At 37.4% G+C, this 21,017-nt stretch overlaps 1 protein-coding gene across 1 annotated transcript in view; it reads right to left on the bottom strand.

Annotated features, from left to right (window-relative positions):
* Positions 1 to 21,017, bottom strand: part of ACSS3 (acyl-CoA synthetase short chain family member 3) — a 167,956-nt gene that overhangs the window by 115,068 nt on the left and 31,871 nt on the right. The window contains exon 2 of the mRNA XM_004462242.5: positions 7,742 to 7,886. Coding sequence (XP_004462299.2) covers positions 7,742 to 7,886 — 145 coding nt within the window. The remainder of the gene's footprint in view (positions 1 to 7,741; positions 7,887 to 21,017) is intronic.

Below are 21,017 nucleotides of genomic sequence, written 5' to 3'. Positions count from 1 at the left end.
GTCTCAGGATCGGTTCCCAGAGCTGCCCAATAAGAATACAAGCAGACACAGAAGAACACACAGTGAGCAGACACAGAGAGCAGACAATGGAGGGAAAGAAAAAAAAAGGAAAAAAAAAAGGAATTTTCAAACACAATAGCTATATCAAGAGATCCAAGATAAAATACATTAATACATATGTGTAATAGCTTCCAGAATCCCATGGTTTAAACTATACACTATCCCTCAACTTTCTACATGCAAGCAAATGCTGGTCTTTTTAAGGGGGGTTAAGCTAAGTGGTGCCTATTCATTTCTTGCTAGGACTATTTGTCACCCTCTTGCTCCCATTCTTGCCCCTTATAATCTCTTCTTCAGGAAACCAAAGTAATTCCTTTAATACATGTATCAGATTATATCACAACATTGTTCAAAATCCTTCAGGAGCTTCCCATCACACTGATAACAATATAGTTACAGAAGCCAGGGAATACTATAATTTTGTTTTCTCATTTAATTAATTTCTTTTCATATTAAATTAAATTAGTCTAATACTTATTTTCTTTATATTGAGCCCCAGCAGAAACTAATTTAAATGCAATTTAGTTGTAAAGTTATTCAAAACAAAGTTCCAGTTAATATTTTGATAAAAAATTTACATCAGTAATTGATGTATACTTGTCTTTATTTTAAATTAAATACAAGTGTTTCTGTTAAAATGCATTACACAAATTTATATTATACAAAATAGCACACAAAAATAATGGGGCTAATGGGAAAGCAGGGTGAAGCCAGACCACTTAAAATCAATGTAACTAGACTTTTACAGTAATAAAAATGCTAACACAATATCACCATCAAATTTTTACATTCTTAAGCACGAGGCCTCATGCTTCCTGCGTCAAAGTATTCTCCTCTAGGACACTGGAATACAGATTCTGTTCCAAAAATGGTGAGCATTAGAGAATAAAAGTGTAGCATTTATTATTAATTATTTTAACATGGGGAAGAATGTCTACTCAGCTTTAGACTCTTGAAACCACTTATCTTTCCAACACTTGCACTAAAGGATTTTCTTCATATATTGATAAAGTCTTCTCTAAAACTGTGATAAAACACTTCCCTAAAATGTCAAAACATGGCATGCTAATAAACCAAAAGTGGGCAAAAGATTTGAATGGGCACTTTGGAAAAGAGGACCAACAAAAGGCCAAGAATTACAAGAAAAAGGAGCTCAATGTCATTAGTCAACAGAGAAAAGAAAATTAAAACTACAAACCAATACCACTACATATTCACAAGAATGCTCAAAATGTAAAAGACTGGTACCAAATGTTGGCAAAGATGTGGAGAACTAGCATTCTCATAAATGTCAGGTGGGAATGTAAATTGGAACAACCTCTCTACAAAACTGTTTGGTACTATCTCCTAAGGATGGACATAGGCACACCTGAGAGCCAGCCATCTCACTCCTAAGCACTTCTCCAGCAGAAATACATATATATATCCTCTTCAAAACTTGTGTGCAAACATATTTACAGCAGCATTATTTGTAATAGCCCAAAACTAGACATTACTCATTTCTATTATTCCAGTTGTATAAAGTTCAAAAGCAGGTAAAGCTCATCAGTGGTGTCTAGAAGTCTGGCTAGCAAGCACTGGGGGGCTGGGTGAGAAATGGATAAAGAGGCATAAAGGGTTTCTGGGGGACTAGGGATATTCTGTTTCCTGACCAGGTTATACGGGAGTGTTCTATTTCTGAAAATCCACCAAGCTTTATATTTATGCTATGAGTACATTTCTGAAAGTATATTATATTTCAGGAAAAAGTTTAAAAATTGTACATGCTTAGGAAAAAAACATGCTACTACCACCGCAATTTCTGCCTCATACTAGCATCATTCACTTCTCTACCCAGCATGGATATGGTAATTTTCCTTGCAGATATATACTTTGAGGTGCAGCTAACTTAATATAAATGAAGCTTTTATTGCTTACCTGGGAAATTTAAGGAAAAAAAGAACACTGATCATATGCACGTGTATACCCTCTTCCCTCAGTAAGACAACCACGGGCAAGGCAGAAATTCTCTGTGTCTTTCTGGTTTATGTGTTTATGTTTCACTTAAGAAAATACTGATGTGACAGACAAAGGAAAATCAGATTGCCTTACCCTGACATATTTGTAAGAAGATGGAACTCATATTTGAAAAAGCACATCTTAAAGGGCAGGGGTTGGAAGGAGGACTTCTCATGGGACATGGTCTTTGATTCAGAGTAATTCTCCCTTCTAAATTATCGAACCTTCATAATCACAACCAGTGCCATAATTATATATTTTTAAAAATTACCTTTAGTAGAGATAATAAGCACTTTCAGTTTGAATTAAATCAGGAAAACTGAGCTAACACTGGGTATCATCAATTTTCTCCTTATATATATATAAATATATTCATGAAAATTTCTCAAATGCCCTTGATAGGTCACACTCTTATTTAGTGAATAAAGATGTAAAAATACACAATTGTTTGAAAAGCAAAGTTAACACACATAGAAGTAAACTCAAAATGAAATCAGGGATGGAGAAAATTAAGTAGGAATTCGCTAAAAATTACTTCTACTCTTAACAATATGTGTATATACATGCAATCACACACTGTCACACATACACACATCTTGTTTTTCACAGAGATTGTATATGATAACTATTAACTTGAGAACTAACGAGAAGGGGGGCACAATAAACACATACATGTCTCCTGGAATACAGATCTTCTGAGTTGTAAGTGTGGGGATTTCATGGATAAAATATTCACCTTGAACTACCAAGCTGAATGGAAATAAGTTAAAATTCTTCACAGATAGTAAGTTAAAATTTACCTGACAATTCAAATTGTGTTCCCCTTTACAATTTAAAGATGGCAAGTTCCCACAATAAAGGAAACTACAGTCATTTAGAAATTTCAAATGGTCATTCATTCATTCATTCACTTATTCTCTTATCATTCAACAAATATTTTTTTCATGTGCCAGGCACTCTTCATTGAACTAAACAAAAATCCCTGCCCCCATGGAATTTACATTCTAGAAGGAGAAACAATACTAACGAAGACAGGTAAATAAAATAGGAAGATAATTCTGAGTAATAAATGCTAAACTAAAAATAAAAGTAGAAAACATATGTAAGAAGTAGTGTGGGCAGGAACATTTGTATGTAGCATGGCCAGAGAAGACCTCACTGAGAAAATAACGATCAGGTTACATGAAGCGTAATGTATCTGGAGAGGAAACCACTTCAAGCAGAGGGTAGGCAAGTATAAAGAACAGAAAGGGGAAAGGTACCGGCATGTTTGGAGCAGAAGGCAGTGGCACTTGGGGCAGGATGTGCGGGGAAAGTAGATCACAGGAGTGAGATCACGCCTAACAATGGGTCACAGGAAAGATTGGCTTTTGCTCCTTTTTTCCTCTACCCTTAGAATAAAGGACAAAAGTGGCACTCATGGTCCTCCCAATCTGGCTCACTGGAGTCCCATCTATTCACCATAGGTTGCACTTTATGCTGAAATCACCATGAGGCACCAGGTTCTCTCCTCCTCAAGACATTTGGATGTGCTATCCCTTCTGTCTACAGGACCCTCCTTCCCACCATTTCTTTTCTTGCTCTTGGTTGTGTGGACTAATTTTAGGCACTGGTTCCTCAGGCAAACTTTCCAATACCCTACTTAACCACGGCAGAGTTGGGAGCTTCCCGTGTATTTCTGCAGACTATAACACTAACCCCTACCATGACCCTTATTATGTTAAACGGAAATTATCCATTTGTATGGTTGTCTTAGTTCCTTGGCAATAGGGAATGGGTCTCTTTACCTTGTATCCCTTATTCCTTGGTGTTTGGCATACAAAATATATATTAGTTGAATGAATGATGGATCTTGAATTACAGTCAAATCCCTGTACCAAAAACTTAATAAAGGATTGTTTAAAATACTCTGATCTACATAAAAGGTTACAGTTTTGGAAAATCTCTACTTCTGAGTCATTCCGTAAAATTTTCAGTGCTTTCATGTTATTAAGGCAACTGAGCCTAAATTCGTTGGTTCACTAATTAAATAAGAAATGCTAACTAACTTTATCAAGGTTTACCTAGCCAGAAACTCCCAAAAGAAATGAAACCGGGGAGATTAACAAGTAAAGTACAAAGGCACTTCTTTTTGTTTGTTCTAAATGGCAGTACACATTAAACCTTTCTTTGTCTGTCTTCTCTGCTTAATAAAATGAAGCCCACAGGAAAAGAGAACCAGGTAATCAAAGTGGAGCACAATGTCTCCTTCTGTTTCCTTAAACAGTTATTCCTTTAGTACTTTAGAAAAGAAAAGCCTGGGGAATCAGAAACTGTCAGCAGGTGAGAGAAACAGTCCTTTTAAATACTTTGATGTCAGGCTAAACTGAAACCAATGAACCAGTACAAACATCAAAAGGGCCTAAGTGTTTTAGACTCAGTATTAGAAAATCAAGATGAATTAGCAAAAATCTTCTAGGCAAAATGTATGTGTATTTATCATATACATGTATAAGTAATTAATTTTAGAAGAAAATGGAAAATGAGAATGGCAACAACTTTTTTTTCCTTTTTTTTTTTATGTTACATTAAAAAAATATAAGAGGCTCCCATATACCCCCCCAACCCCCTCCACCCGACTCCTTCCACATCAACAACCTCTTTCAACATCAAGGTACTTCATTGCATTTGGTGAATCCATTTTGGAGCACTGCTGCACCACATGGATAATGGTTTATTTTGTAGTTTACACTCTCCCCCAGTCCACCCAGTGGGCCATAGCAGGACATACAATATCCAGCATCTCTCCCTGCAGTACCACCCAGGACAACTCCAAGTCCTGAAAATGCACCCATATCATATCTCTTCTTCCCTCTCCCAACCCTCAGCAGCTACCGTGACCACTTTCTCCACATCAATGCTACAATTTCTTCCATTACTAATCACAATAGTTCCATAGTAGAATATCAGTAAGTCCACTCTAACCCATACTCTATTCCTCCGGCCTGTGGACCCTGGGATGGTTATGTTCACTCCCCCTCTTGGTATAGATTCCACATGGATGATGGATACAATTCTGCTTGCAGTTGTAGGCAACTGCACCCTGGTGTGGTAGTTGACCTTCTTCACCTCCCTGTTAGCTGGCCAGGGTAAATCCAATAAACCAGATGACTTTGGAGTTCAATGCCATGTCAGTTGGCCCTACATTGGAGTTTGTGTTCCTGAGTGTGATGGAATTGGACTCAGATGTGACCTTTCTACACATGCTTCTTCTGTCACTATTAGTGAACCTATGGTTGGTGTTGGGGTTGGTGTAAACTCAGGAGACCTGACTCTCTGGACTGTCCATGTGACAGCCAGGCCCTGAGCCTCAGCAGACTGGCAACAACTATTATTTAACTCTATTTTAGGTTTCTTTGAACCATCTTTTTGGACACTGATATTTGGTTGAGGTATCAAATTTAATAAGTTGACATAGACAATACTCTTTTATAACATATAAATAAGGTTCTTACTCTATACACCAAGTAAAATTCACTGATATATTATGCTTTAATATTCATAAAATTAGATTGTGGCAATATACTAAAATAATAGGAACAAGTTTTTAATCATAGACAACTTCTTTTTGAAGCTGAAAACACAAACCTCTATTAAAACATGGAGTGTAAAATATTTTCAGGAAATTTATATTATCTCATAATAAAACATGGACTCATATGAATAAAAAGCTTATTTGGAAATGGAATGTCTTCCCTACTTTGTCCCGATATGAGTTCTGGAAATACACAGCTACCATGTTCAGACCAATAGAATCTATCAACCAAGCTATTCAGGGGTATTATTTTGGGGTTTTTTTGTTCAACCTTGGCCTATGCAGCATTTTAAATCCCTTCCCCTTGAATGAGGGAATTCCATTTGGATGCACCATTGAGGGAGGCATGGCCCCAAATCCTATGCTATGAAATCAAAAGAGGACAAGACATTTCCTCTCCACTGCCAGGCAGTTTAGGCATACAACGTAGCTTTGGCCAACTAGATGATCCTACCCTGTATTTCAATCTAGAAGGAAAAATTCAAAAATGCAAGGAGATTTAGAGTATATTCTAGCTGGCAACATTCAATGGCAACAATTGAATCAAGCCAGAAAGATCAGGAACAGGGAACTAACTAGAGTCAGGTTACTAGGCAGTTTATGGGTTCTCTTTATCTCTATTCACTGCTGCCTTTACTCCCTTGGGGTAGGCCATTTTCTGAGTCATAAATTCCTCTCACCCTTAACTCAGCTGAAGCTAGAATCTTTTGCTGCAACCAGGCTGCTACTTAGCCTGAGCAAAGCTGGCTTGAGTTTTCTCTCTTTATTGTTTGAGAAACACAGGATTAGAGAAAAGTATTTTGTCTGAGTCGGTTTTCTTGATATACCTTATAAGTCTAAAGAGGAATGTTACTAGCACAAAAATATATAATTTGAGAGAGTCAGAGAGTTGACCAAACTTGCTAAAAATCAAATGGAAACCCTAAATGAGTTCCAAAACAAAAGGAGAAAATGCTATTTAAAAAGCCTTCATTTAAAAAGCTCATGTTTCCAAACACCCCTAGCAAGACAGACTCTAGAGCAGTGATTCTCCACAAGGGGCAATTCTGGCCCCTGGAGGACATTTAGCAATATCTGGAGTCATGTTAAGTTGTCACAACTCGGGGAGAAGGTGCAATTGGCATCTAGAGGGTTGACTCAAGAGATGCTGCTAAAACATTCTGCAATGTAAATGACTATTACACAATTTTTTTCAATTTATTTAAGTTATTCCTAATGCTAACTATCTCCCTTTAAATCAAGTCTATGTAAAATGCCCCCACAGAACCAGAATAACTGTCCCATATTCCTTAATATATGAATTTTTAAAAATTTACTTCTGAAACCTCATTTCCATGCTAAATTTAAGAGAATCACACAACTCTTCTGTCACCATCATGAGCCACTTAAGAACTAAACAGATGGGAAAGACCCAAAGGAGTAAATTAGAGAAAGGAATGAGTACGTGCAAAGAGCTGTAAAGGGCCAGGAGTGTGCAGGGGAATGACAAGAGAGCCACTATGAGTAGTGAGTGGGCAGGACCAGACATTGGAACATGAAGCTTGGAAAGGATACCATGCCTGTTCATCAAGGCACGTGACTTGTTCATCAAGGAGTCTGGACTTTACTCTCTGAATAATAGTAATTTTTAAGTAAGGGATTTTTATTAGAGTAGAGATCTGAGTTGCTTCTCAGGAAGAAAACTCTGGTGTCACTTTGGGGGATATTTCATATGCATCTTAGCCTGGTACTGGGGAAGGCAATTAGGGAACTGTTTCAATAGTTCCAATAGAATAGTTCCAATAGCAGCTAGTTCAAAAGCAATTAGACTAAGCTGATAGCAGTATACATGGCGAGCAAAGGGAGAATATGATTTAAACCTGCTCCAAGACTTTTGCTAGACTCTTCCTGTCAAATGTATCTTTCAGTACCTTTCAGTAAGACAAATTAAGGGAATAAAGACAGTGTAAATGTTAACACACGCTTATTCATTTCCAATGAGCATTAAAAGTAAAACACATTAACATACGTCAATGAATTTTAAAATAAACTAAAGGTTATACGATGAAAATGTATGTTATTTAAATAAATGTATATCATTTCCAACATATAGAACGTTTATGACGTTACCTGCTCCAGGACTTCTTTATAGGAAATAGTTGCTTTGGTATTGGTAACAGGACTGTCATAGATAATAGCAATCTTATCTCCTTTACCATTCTCAATATGACGATCAATGGCATTGTAACAAATGTTAAGCATTCCTTCCACAAACCTGAAAAATAAGTGGAAAGTAAGAGTGAATGATTCTTTTCAAACTATATTGTTGCTAAACTAGGTTGCTATGTTTCTAGTTTAGCAGAGCCGGCCTTAAAACGCTTATTCCTTGTGTACTATGCGAGGTAATGATGGCTATATACTAGATATTTTAAGACGGTACAGAAATTGAGTGTTCTTATTTTAGTAAATATATACTTATTTTTATGTGTATTAGAAAATAATACACCTAGCAATTCAACTTGACAACTGTTGGTTTTTATTGCTTTGGGCAAAACTAGCATACTGAGCACCAAAGTAATCTATTTTGCACAGATGGCATGAATTGTCTCTAAGTGCAGCATGCAGGCATTAGGCTTACAGGGAAAATGGTAGATGTTTGATGGAAGTTTGGAGACCTTCTGTAAAATGAAACACCCACTGGAAAAATTCAGTTCTTCTGTGGAAAAGCTATATATATTTGTGTTTAATTAAATGTGATGCTTCAAATAGCATAAAGAATAGAAAAGCTCTTTTCTCATAATTTGAATAAAGAATGGACATGCATGTAAAATTTAATTAAGAAAAACTATACAATTCAGTACTTTATACCTCTTCATTTATCAATGCCTTCCTTTGTAAATACAGACATCAGGTAGATACATGGAGATATTTTTAAGGATACCTTTTATCAGGAGGGATCACTAAATTAGAGTAAAATGACCCAATGCATCTCAATAATAATGAATTTGACTACCTTACGGAAGAGTGCAAGAAATGATTAATGTAATGATTCTGAATTTCAAATTGTGAAGATTAAATGTTTGCTCACAAAAATTGTCTCTTCACCTCACCCCCACTTCCATCAAAAATATTTAGTCTCTTCCCCTCCTTCCCGCTTCCATGGGTATTGGATACTTCCCTCGATCCCAGGTTCATCCACATAAGTTGCTTGGCTAATACAACATAAGCAGACATGGTGCTAGTGAAGGCTTGCAAAGCACTTGTGAGATTGGACTTCCTCTCCTGAACCTCTAGCTTCTCCAGATGACAGCCCCTCAGCCTAGGGCCCAGAGTAAACATACGCAGTCCAGAACATAGCCAAAAGAAGCAGGGAGCCCAGTTCAGACAGACACATGTCTTGAAACAAAGCTTTCAGCCAAGCCCACCCTAGATCAGCCAGTCTTATGACAACCTGCAGATACATGGAAATAACTGTTGATTATTGTATGCTGCTAAGATTTTTGTAGTTGTTATATAGCATTATTATGGCCATAATTAACTAACACATACAAAAAAGGTAAAGTTTATTCAACATTCTGTGGCAGAAGGAAAGATTTTTATAAAATTTTTCCACAAAAATCATTACTTGTATTGTTTTTAACTTCTGAAAAGAACACATCTTATACACATGGAAAATCTGACTGACTAGAACACTTCCTGATGACACAACTTTTCTCTTTCCCTTTATCTACAACTTCTCTTACTCTAACACTCTTTCTGCCCATTATTTAATTATGTTCATGACTACCCCACCAAAAAAGTGCTACCTCAATTCCAAAGATTTGTGAAGGAATCACTCGTCCTTTGCCTTATGGTTCTCTTAACTCTTTGCTTGCTTCTCAATCCTCTCAATATCTTTTATGGAATCTTCTTTCCCACCTAATCTTTTGCTGAGAGCTATTCCTAAAGTTCCATATTCATTCCTTTGCTCACCATATATACTCCACCTGGGTCATCTCAATACTCCTATAATTTCAACTACCATCTTTATTTCCACCACTGTTTGCTTTTCTGAGCTCCATAAACTTATAGCTAACAGACTGCTGGACCTCTCTACTTGGAAAAATAACATACCCAAAACAATAGTCATTTTCACCCACCTCCAACCTACAGCCTCATATCAACTGCAAACTTGTTCTGCCTTATACTTTTCATATTTCAAGGAAATACAATGTACCTAGTGGCCTGAATTAGAAACCCAAAAATCAGATATGCTTCTTTGTCTTCAACATCCAATCATTTGTGTATAATACTACTTTTGCCTTTCTTATCTCTATAACTGTTCAGTTATTTCATTGGTCACCTGGGTTACAAAGACAGCCTCCTTGTTAATCTGTCTGGCCCCATCCTCTTAAACCATCTTCTTATGCTACCAGAAGGTGTTTCTCAGTGTAAATATTATCTTGGCCAATAGTACTCAAAATCACTTAATACCCTTTCATAAAGTCAAGGATGAAAACCCTATGTCTTTAAATAACAATGAAAACCCATTCATCTACTCAGTTTTATGTCTCCTCATTCAACTGTCCATACTCCAGCTATATTAGATTACAAAACTTGCTGTTCCTTGAATTTAGTCAGTTGCTACTTCTGTGGCTGAATTGCCTTTTGTCTTTACCACCATCCTCCCCTAATAGTTCCAAAGTTCTGTATTCTTCTACCATTTTACTTAGACATTGAGTAAAAACTGATCAACCTTAGACATTTCTTTCACTATACTGTAATCTATCTGAGAGCAGAGACTAAATCATATTCTCTTTCTAGTCCTGGAATCTACTATAGTGCTTGTCATATATTAGGCAATCAATAAATGTTTGATAAATAAATGAATAAAAATATTTAAATTTTCAGGAAGCATTAGATTTAGGATCCAGATAGACTAGCCAGATAAGATTTCATTATCCCATTTTTAACTGAAGGAACAGAGACTAAAACAGAATAACCCACAAGGCATTTGGCTAGGAAGTAGACAGACTTATCAAAAACCAAGTCTTTATAGTTCAGCCCACAACTTTGTAAAAATCACTCATTCTTTCACTCAGTCATTTATAAATAACATTTATTGTTGTATCATCCTCAAGCTGATTGTTTCTTTCCTTTGTTGAACCCATCCAGTGAGTTTTTCATTTTGGTTATTGTATATTCAATTTCAAAATTTGCATTTAGATCTTCTTTATATTTTCTATTTATTTGCTGAAGCTATTTCTTTATTGAGACTTCCTCTTTTTTATTTATTTCAAGCATGCTTATTATTGCTCATTGAAGCATTTTTCATTATAGTGGCTGCTTTAAAACCCTTGTCAGATAAATTCAACCACTGGGTAATTGTGATATTGTCTTCTGTTGATTGCTTTCCTCCTTCAAGTTGAGATTTCCATGGTTCTTGGAATGATGAGTGATTTTCAGTTACATCCTGCACATTTTGAATATTCTATCATGCAACACTGGATCTTATTTAAAGATTTTATTTAAATATGTGGGATTTTTTGGTTTTCTTTTTTAAGCAGGCCTACTATGACACTATGCCTATGAGGAAGGGGAGGCACTGCATTACCTCCAGGTGCAGGTGTAAGTCCCAGATGATAAATTGGCCTCCATTAACATTCCTGTGAGTGGGAATGTCTCATTACTGTGGGGTCAAAAATTTAGACTCCCCAGTAGGTTCCACTGACTAATGTTTGGGATTTCCTCTGGCTCTGCCCAAGCTGCTTGAGGGGGAGGTGTTAGATGGACAGACAGCGGGCGCGAAGAATGCTGCGGAGACGGCAAGTGGTGGTAACATGCGGTCTGCTTTATTGAGGAAGTGCTGGACAATATATATTGTGGGGTGAGGGGACGGGGCAGGCAGGAGGCGGCGTGTGGGGCGTTGGTTGGTTGGGGCTGGTTGGAGTTAGGCAATATGGGAGTTGGCCGGCGGGAATTGGCTAGTGGTCGTTGGATGACGTGGCCCCGGCGAGGGGGAAGAGGGGGAGGTAGTAGGTCGGGCTTAGCGGCTAGGCGGAAACGGTAGAGAGCGCGTGGCTCGCCCGTACGTCGGCGAAGAGCGGGCAGCCCGTTCGCCAGACAGGGAGGGCGGGACTCGCCTATGCCCCTGCGGAGAGCAGGAAGCCCGTCCATTCTACCAGTTCCCTTGGCCCACCGCTGCTCGCCTAGATAGCCTTCCCTCAACTGACCTCATCCTGGCTGGGAGGGGGTGGGGCATCTCATTACTTCTCCCCTGTTGGTCTCCACCAACATCACTACATGGTGGACCTACTTACTACCTGCACAGATGTAAGTTCAGACTCTCCATGCAACCTCCTTTGTTCAGTGTATGGGGGGGTGGGGAATGTTGGGGCATATCTTTACAGTCTGGCAAGAGTGAGACTCTCCATCCTACCTTTGCTGGTGAAGGCATGGAAAGGGCTGCATTTTAAGCTGTCTTTCTAGGTTTCTCCTTTCCTGGTCCTTTGGCTAGAGAAAGTTTTTGTTGAGTTTTTTTCCTTGCCTGTATCCACTGATGTTTTCAGGTTGCAGGCTTCTACAGCACCCAGTCAGGGATGTATAAACCAAACAAACAAACAAAAAAAAAAAACCTAGAGAACTCATTGCCATGTCATTTTTTGAGTCCCCAAGTTCCTAGCTAGTTTGTCTTCTATCTACCTTTCAGAGTCTTCTTATGGTATATGTATATGTAAATCCAAGATTATTAGCTGTATTAGCAGGGCAAATAGGAAGAAGTAAACTTACTTCATCTTGTCCTAAAAACAAAGCCCCCAAATAATAATTACTGATCTCTTGCACTAGGCCAAGATCTTTATGAGTATTTACTCATTAAATCAAATACAACCCTACCCTGTGACAAAAGTACAACTAATAGCACCATTTTAAATACGAGGAAACTGGTAACTTACAGCTTGACTTAAGCCCTTAACAGTCGTACACCCAGTGGACTGCTGCCTCTACAGGACTCAAAGCACCTCGGTTCTTTCAATTGCTTCCAACTTTTGGGTGTTTAATATATAAATTATTAACACCTTAAGGCGTTGATTTATTTTTAATGATACCTTTATTAGTCAGCCAAAGGGGTGCTGATGCTAAATACCAGAAATCTATTGGCTTTGAAAAGGGTATTTATTTGTGGTAGAAGCTTAAAGTTATCAAGCCATAAAGCATAAATACTTCCCTCACCAGTCTGTTGCCATATGTTGGAGCAAGATGGCTACCAACATCTATAAGTGTTTAGCCTTCTTCCTCTTAGGGTTCCATGGTCCCAGCTTCTTCTAATCTCAGTTATAGGCTGGGATAAGTCTCCTCTGTCTCCCTGGGTTCATTTCTCTGCAAGGTCAACTGTAGACTATCAGGCTCTTTCTCTTCCCAGGGCCTCTGCCATGTCTATGGAGCCATCTCTATTCCTCTGTTTTCTTCTCCTGTGTGTTTACTTTCCAGGGCTCCAGCATCAAAAAACTCCAGCTAACTTCTCTGCCTTGTCATTTTCTTTGAGTCATTTGCTTACTGAAGTGTCCCAATCAAAGCCTTAATCATTATTTAATCAAGTAAAAGTGAAATCTCTGAATATAAAATAATCTAATACATCCAAACTGCTACAGTATCCTTAAAGAAATTTTTAAGAATTTTAAGAGAACTCTTTTTGGCAGGCAGGGAGGCCATCCAAACAGAAGCAAAGGTCTGCAAACAATGGTAAAGGGATGACAAATTGGATTACATGTATTGAATATAAAAATATAAACTGGCTAAACATAAATATTGGTTTACTGTGGACAACTAGAACAAGTGACTTGCAAGGGACCTCTAAGCTCAAAGATTTGATTTTTCTACTATGACATGATTCCTATTTCATTTTAAATAAATAAATTTCAGTAAAGGTGAATTGAATGCCTTTTATCTGTTGCATCTCCAATGTCCCTTAGAATCCATCAGTAAGTTTTAAATGGTATGTCTCCCCAAATTATAAAAATAACTAATGATCATTATAGGCAACTCAGAAAGTACACTTAGAGTGTTTTTTCTATATATAAATATGAATTATTGTTTAAAGAGTTTGATAATTTGCCTTTTTTTTTAAGACTGTATTATGCATTTTTTCAAGGGCCTGACAAATTAAAAAACACACACAAAAATATCTTTAATGATGGCATAATGTTTGCCTTAGTTTCCTAGCTTCTAAGACAAATACCATACAATGGGTTGATTTTTTTTAAAAGATTTATTATTTTTTATTCATTTATTTATTTCTCTCCCCTTCCCTGCTCCAGTTGTCTGTTCTTTGTGTCCATTTGTTGCGTGTTCTTTTTTGTCCATTTCTGTTGTTGACAGCGGCATGGGAATCTGTGTTTCTTTTTGTTGCGTCATCTTGTTGTATCGGCTCTGTGTGTGTGTGGTGCCATTCCTGGGCAGGCTGAACTTTCTTTCACGCAGGGTGGCTCTCTTTATGGGGTGCACTCCTTTCATGTGGGACTCCCCTACATGGGGGACACTGCAGCGTGGCATGGCACTCTTTGTGCGTATCAGCACTGCTCATGGGCCAGCTCCACACAGGTCAAGGAAGCCCAGGGTTTGAACCGCGAACCTCCCATGTGGTAGACAAATGCCCTAAACACTGGGCCAAGTCCGCTTTCCACAGTGGGTTGACTTAACGGTCAAACCTTAACACAGTTTTGAGGCTAGGAGAAGTCCAAACCTGAGACATCAGTATGGCGATGCTTTCTCCCTGAAGACTTTGGTATTCTGGGGCTGGCTGCTGGTGATCCTTGGGTCCTTGGCTTTTCTGTCACATGGCAATGCAGGTAATAATGTCCTTTCCTTTCTCTTCTGGGTTCTGCTGACTTTCTGCGTCTTCTCTACTTTGCTTTCTTTTTGTAAACCTTCCAGTTAAAAAGATTAAGGTACAGTCTCATTGAGTAGGACCATACCTTTACTAAAAACAACCTCTTCAAAAGGTCCTATTTACTATGAGTTTACAACCACAGGAATGGGTTAAGAACACGTTTTTTCCTGGGGCACATAATTCAACCCACCGCAATATTCTATTCAATAGATGTTCAATAACAAAATTAGTCCAACACTGTTGCAAATTGTCTTTCATAACATTCCCAGTATTTTAAATGATACTGTAATAATGTTTGACATTGTTCTTTATTACATTTATAGCCTAGATTCTTAGTATCCAAGGTTATGAATTATTTGAAGCATACACACACACAGAAGTTAATTGTTCTCTAGAAACATTGAATGAATTTATATTCCCAACAGCATTACCTGAACACTCATTTTACCACATCTCTCTAAAAACAGATTAACATTCTCAATCATCTTCAGTTTGAGAGGTAAAAATTTGCATTATTTTGGTTTTTTTTTCATTATTACTATGACTCACTAATTTTAAAAAGTCTTTATTATATATAGGATATCAAATGTGTGCCTCATATTGTTTCAAATAAGTGTCTCAGTTTGTTGACTTATTTTAATTCATAATGTTTTCTAACATAAAACACATTTTCAATTTGGGTATGTATTTATTAAGTACATAATTTTTTTTGCAATTTTTTCCCTCTAAAATAATTCCTACTACTCTTTTCCATATTCATTTTTTTATGTTTAACTTTAAATTGTCAATAATATATCAATATATAATATATTGAATATTTCATATTTGTATTAGATATTGTATATTACACATATGTATTATAAATGTATATACATAAAATGATGTGCAAATACAACTATAATTGTTTATTTTTCAACACTCAATTTTCCAGGCATCACTTTTTTTTTTCCTTTTTTAGGATGTACCAGGGATTGAATCCATGACCTTGTACCTGGAAAGCAGGTACTCAACCACTGAGCCACATCATTTCCTCAGTGAGAACTGGGTTTTTGATTTGTTTGTTTGTTTGTTTTGTTTTTAGGAGACACCAGGGATCAAATCCAGGATCTCATACATGTAAAGCAGGAGCTCAGGCCCTTAAGCTACATCTGCTCTCCCAAGCATCAGTTTTTGATGAATTTTAACTGTCCTCATTCATTTAGGGTGCTCCATTCTTCCCAGATGTATTAGAATCTAATATATGTCAGAGTCTTTGTCAGAACTATCTAATTTCTAGGATTAAATACTGGAATGTTCTGTCAGTTGACTTATGAATAACTCTCTTTAAAATCTGTCAGCTTCAGTTCTGTTAAAGAAATAAAGGGGGAAAAAACTGTATATTTTTTATTTTATTCCATCAATCCCTGATTTCCTTCAGTAGAAAACTGTAGGCAATATGTACCCTATAATCTACTGGAAAGACAGAAACGTATATAAAACTGAAACTAAATTCATAACAATAGGATAACCACAGGGAATGGTGCTACCACCAGATCAGAAGAATGAGGAATGTCTAGAATATATAAAGTAGACAGGAACAGAATGACTGCCAAGCCCAGAAGTCATGAGAAACATGATAGATCCAAGTGTATTGATATGGAAAGATTTCCATATATCGTTAAGGAAAAAAAGAAAAAAAAAGAAAAAAGGGGCAAAAAATTTGTACAGCCATTCTATGAAATACTCTAAAATCATGAGGAATCCATATACCCTAAACAGGTAATAAAAAGGCTCAGGAAAAAAAAAAAAAAACTTTCGCAATAAAACCCTCAAATAACTCTAAGAACAGAGTGCAAGCAGTAATAAATAATGGACCATGGTGGGGAAGCAGACTTGGCCCAGTGGTTAGGGCATCCACCTACCACATGGGAGGTCCGCTGTTCAAACCCCAGGCCTCCTTGACCCGTGTGGAGCTGGCCCATGCGCCCTGCTGATGTGTGCAAGGAGTTCCACGCTACGCAGGGGCGTAGGGGAGCCCCACGTGCAAGGAATGCGCCCCATAAGGATTGCCACCCAGCGTGAAAGAAATTTCAGCCTGCCCAAAAATGGCCCCGTACACACAGAAAGCTGATGCAGCAAGATGACGTAACAAAAAGAGACACAGATTCCCATGCCACTGACAACAACAGAAGTGGACAAAGAACATATAGCAGATGGACACAGAGAACAGACAACGGGGGGGAGGGGGGGAAGGGAGAGAAATAAATAAAGTAAATCTTTAAAAAAATAAATAAATAAATAATGGACCATGGGTGTTTGGGTGGATAATTAACACATAAGCCTCCTTCCCTGTTTCCCACTCCCTCTCCCACCACACACACATAAAACAGCATATGCACTTGAGTTGGCCTACAGTGTAACTTTCTGAATTTAGGGGAGTTTCTACATGAAGGATTCATCTAGGAGATGGAAGAACTGAACAAGAGGGATAGGACTCTATTACATAATTTCCAGGAGGCCAAGAAGTCCTACAAACCATTACTACCTAGAAATCCCTTCTCCTCCCTCAAATAATCCTAATAAGGACTCTGGTAATCAAAACCTGCATTCACTGCCCAGTGAACAAGAATCCTCACTTGGATTCTGAAATGTACTATGTTCAGCTACCTGCATCATATATATATATATATATATATGCATGTGTATATGTGTATTTATAATAAAAGATAACAGACAAAGATAGTGGTATGGAAAAGGCATATATAACAGAGGGAAAGATACATTTGCAACTTCAAAAATATTTGAAGTATTCCTACAAATTAATTTTAAAAAATTTTTTTAACCCAATAGACGAGGAATCTTAGCAGGAAATCCAGAGAGGGAAAAAAATGAAAATTGCCAATAAACATAGAAAAAGATTCTCTGCCTTACCAGTAATCAGGAAAACAAAAATTAAAGCAATAATGAGATGCCATCATATTGATATAAGAAGTGAAAGAAGTGTTAGTGAGATTAAAGAAAAACAGGTAGGTACTCTTGATACAAGAATAAATTAGTTCAGCCACTTAGGAAAGCTTATAATCAATATCTGTTAAGATTTTAAATACATGCTATAATATACCATACATTCTTTAAAAGGAATGCAATATATATATAACATGAAAAAATGTTTAAAATGCACTTTGGGTAGCTGAAGCAAGTTACTTGGGTATATGTACATGTTTTATAAAGGCACAGGAACGAGTCTATAAAGATATACAAGAAAGCATAAATAGTGGTAAACACTAGGAAAGGAAAAATTGGAGGAGGCAGTAATGGAAAAAGCATAGTCAATATTTTTATATAAGAAATCCTTACGTCATTTGATTTTTATGAGCGTGTATTTATACATGTAATAGGAGATTTAAAATAGTTTAGTAATAAATGGCTACAAAGAACCTTCAAATCACAAAGAGATCCGCTATAAAGCCACAGTGGCTGTTCCTCCTGTTCAGTTTTCTTTTGACTCCCCTCCTCCCAGGCACTTATCTAGTCACTTGACATGAGACATGGCCTTCTAGCCACGACATGGAAACAGAAGTAACACAGATGTCTTCATGGGTCTTCTCCCTGCCACAAAAAGAGTGACCTTGTAGCTGGAGGCTACACTGTCCCCTACATCCCTCAGTGAGGATGGATGACATCGAGCACATCTCCCAGATATCCCAGGATAACCTTGTAGTATGAGTGAGAAACAACCTGATATGTTTTAAACTAGGAAGATTTGGGGGTTGTTTATTCTTGAAGCATAACCTAGTCTACAAAAGACTGAAAAGCCATCAATTTGGGCAAATTCAAGCAAAGCAAATTTTAAATGGTCTTATTTCATAATTTCAGTGGCAGATAGATACATTTCAGGGCAAAAGATATGGGAGGATTCTTGGCTAGTGTAATTACAAAGTCACTGCAGTAGTGTTAAGTATTCTTGAAAAGAAGTCAGGGATACACCATCATCCAGCTCTAAGCTTACAGAAGGTGGGGCTGAGTGTCTTCCCAAGGGCTCTACAGAGAAAGAAAAGCTCTTAAAATTCCTTTTCAATATATTATGACAAATAATTTTCTATTTTGCCTCACTTTTTCTTCAATAACCCCTGCTGACCAACATCTTAACATAAAAGCTTGAGCTCAGCTCTTTGGAGGGAACCTCCTCTGAATCTGATATCTCCTGTTGCTCATCATAGCCTACCCCCACCCATGCCACTATCTTACCTGGTATCTGATCTTAGCCCATCCTGTATTTGACTTTGACCTTGTTCATCAAATAGTTTAGACATGGGTACGTGTTCGGCCCTCACACTAGGGTAGGTCAGTGAAAGAAGGTGGGCATCGGAAGGATTTTTAGGAGGGGGGTGACTGACAAGTGTCACGTTTTGGGGACATGGACTTGCCCTAGATCTCTGGGTGAAAGTTCAGAGGATTCTTCTGTTTTCATCAATTTTCCATCACACCAATTTCCAAATTCCTCTTTGTGGAGAGCTAAAATGTTGTTATTAAACATGAATTAATATTTATTAAGTCAATTTTAAAACATTTTAAAAGGGGGAAAAACCCTCTGGCATGCATTTCTTTCATAGGGGGAAATTAATAAAATTTACTCTGGGGATTTGATGATCTAGCCACAAAAGTTGAATTGGGAAAGTCTAAAATGTTCATTTCAATTCCACCTCTCCCATTCCCAGAACAAAACATCATGTACTTTCAACAGTGTGGCCCAGCAAACTCTTTCACAAACTAACCTATATTGATTTGCATGAAATAACTGTTGAAAAGCTTCCTCCTGCACAACAGTATTTAGTGGTTACAATGTTGCACCACTCACTGTGCTCTCAGCTCCTGACTTCTGTGTTTTGCAGGTATTCATTACTAAACAATTATAATTTATTTTCTGATAATGGGCTTCCTTTGTAGGATCACATTATGATTTTCTTCCTTGATGGCATTCTATTTTGATCTTAATTTCATCACAATTTTGCAAAAACAAAGAACAAACAAGCAAATAAAAAGAGAAAAAGGAGGAAGGAGGAAGGGAGGGAGGGAGAGTGGGAGGGAAGGAAGGAGGAAGGAAAGAGAGAGATAAAGAGAAAGAAAAAGAAAATTCAAGGTGTTTCGTTGTTTGTTTCTTTCAAAAGTTAAACAAACCCAAGGCCAATCCATTGGGAACAAGGGTGCTTACCTACATAATAAACAGGTGATGAATAGATAATATTTATAAGAAAACTATTATCTTAGAGTACATTTCTGCAGGTTTCAACTGCCAATATTAACTTTGGCTTTATCTTTAAAAGTGTTTTTATTACTTAAAAAGATTAACAATAATTTATTATTGTGAGATTGTGAGAGAGGGGAAAATAACTGTGAACTAGTCTCAGAAGGCAGGCTGGTTTGCAATAACTGCGGTAAGAAATAAATAGCGGCAAGCTTCCTGACAGGTACAAACTAAGTATGATGAAAGCACAGAGCAAAAAAAGATTAATTCCAACTGAGAATCTGGTAAGAAGCTGGTGGCTTTTGAAAGGAAAATGATACAGCACTAAGGCCTGCCTTTGAGATCAAAAGACCAGAGTTCAAATATGTTATTTACTTGTTGTAGGACCATGGGCATATGACTGAACATTATTTTTCCCTCATCTACTAAAGCCAAGAAAATAAAATAACAACCAACAACATAATACTTACCCTACCCAAGGCAGTCCTATGAGCATTTAACACACATTAATCCATTGAATCTTCACAACAGCACTGGAGGGGGAGGGATGCCAGTGCCCTAATTTTCTTTTTACAGAAAACTGAGGATAAGTTACCTACCCATGATCAACAGGTGGTAAGTGACAGAGCTGGGCTTGCTTAGCAGGCAATCCACTCTGATTCTCAACCAGAAATCTGCCTTGTTGGATTAATGTACGACTTACACACATATGTACACTGCCCCAGTCCAGGAGCACAATTTTGTACACCATTTCCATTTACTTTCCTCAATAACCTTATCTAAATAAGTACTATTATTATTATATTTTTTTATATTATATATATATTTTTTATATTATATATATTATATTTTATGAAAGCATCATGGTGCGACAATGGGGAAGACAGGCTGGGGAAGGGCAAAGGGGAATGTGACCTTTAAGAGATTTTTTTTGCACTAAGGAAGTGTGGCAGTGGCAACAAGGATGGAAAGGAGGGAAGGAATTTAAAAAATATTGAAGACTGATATGTACATCAAAGAAAATTGGGCCGCCACCAGTTTTTGTTAAGATGTTATTGAAACATAACCACACTCAATTGTTTACATATTTTCTGTGGCATCTTTCATAGCAGAGTTGAGTGGTTGTAACTGAGACCATGTAGTCCCAAAACTGAAAATATTTACTATCTAGTTGTACTAAGGGCTACAAATGCAAAATATCACAATTGGGTTGGCCTTTAAGGTAGGAATTTATTAGGATAGAAGCTTACAGTTCCAAGGTTATGATGCTGTCTCACCGAAGATCACCTGCTGGTGATCCTGGGCTCCTGCAAGGT

This window comes from Dasypus novemcinctus, chromosome 12 (assembly GCF_030445035.2).
Source record: "Dasypus novemcinctus isolate mDasNov1 chromosome 12, mDasNov1.1.hap2, whole genome shotgun sequence".
Lineage (NCBI taxonomy): Eukaryota > Metazoa > Chordata > Mammalia > Cingulata > Dasypodidae > Dasypus > Dasypus novemcinctus.
Note: the sequence above shows the minus strand (reverse complement) of the source record. Positions and strands in the feature narration are given on the sequence as shown.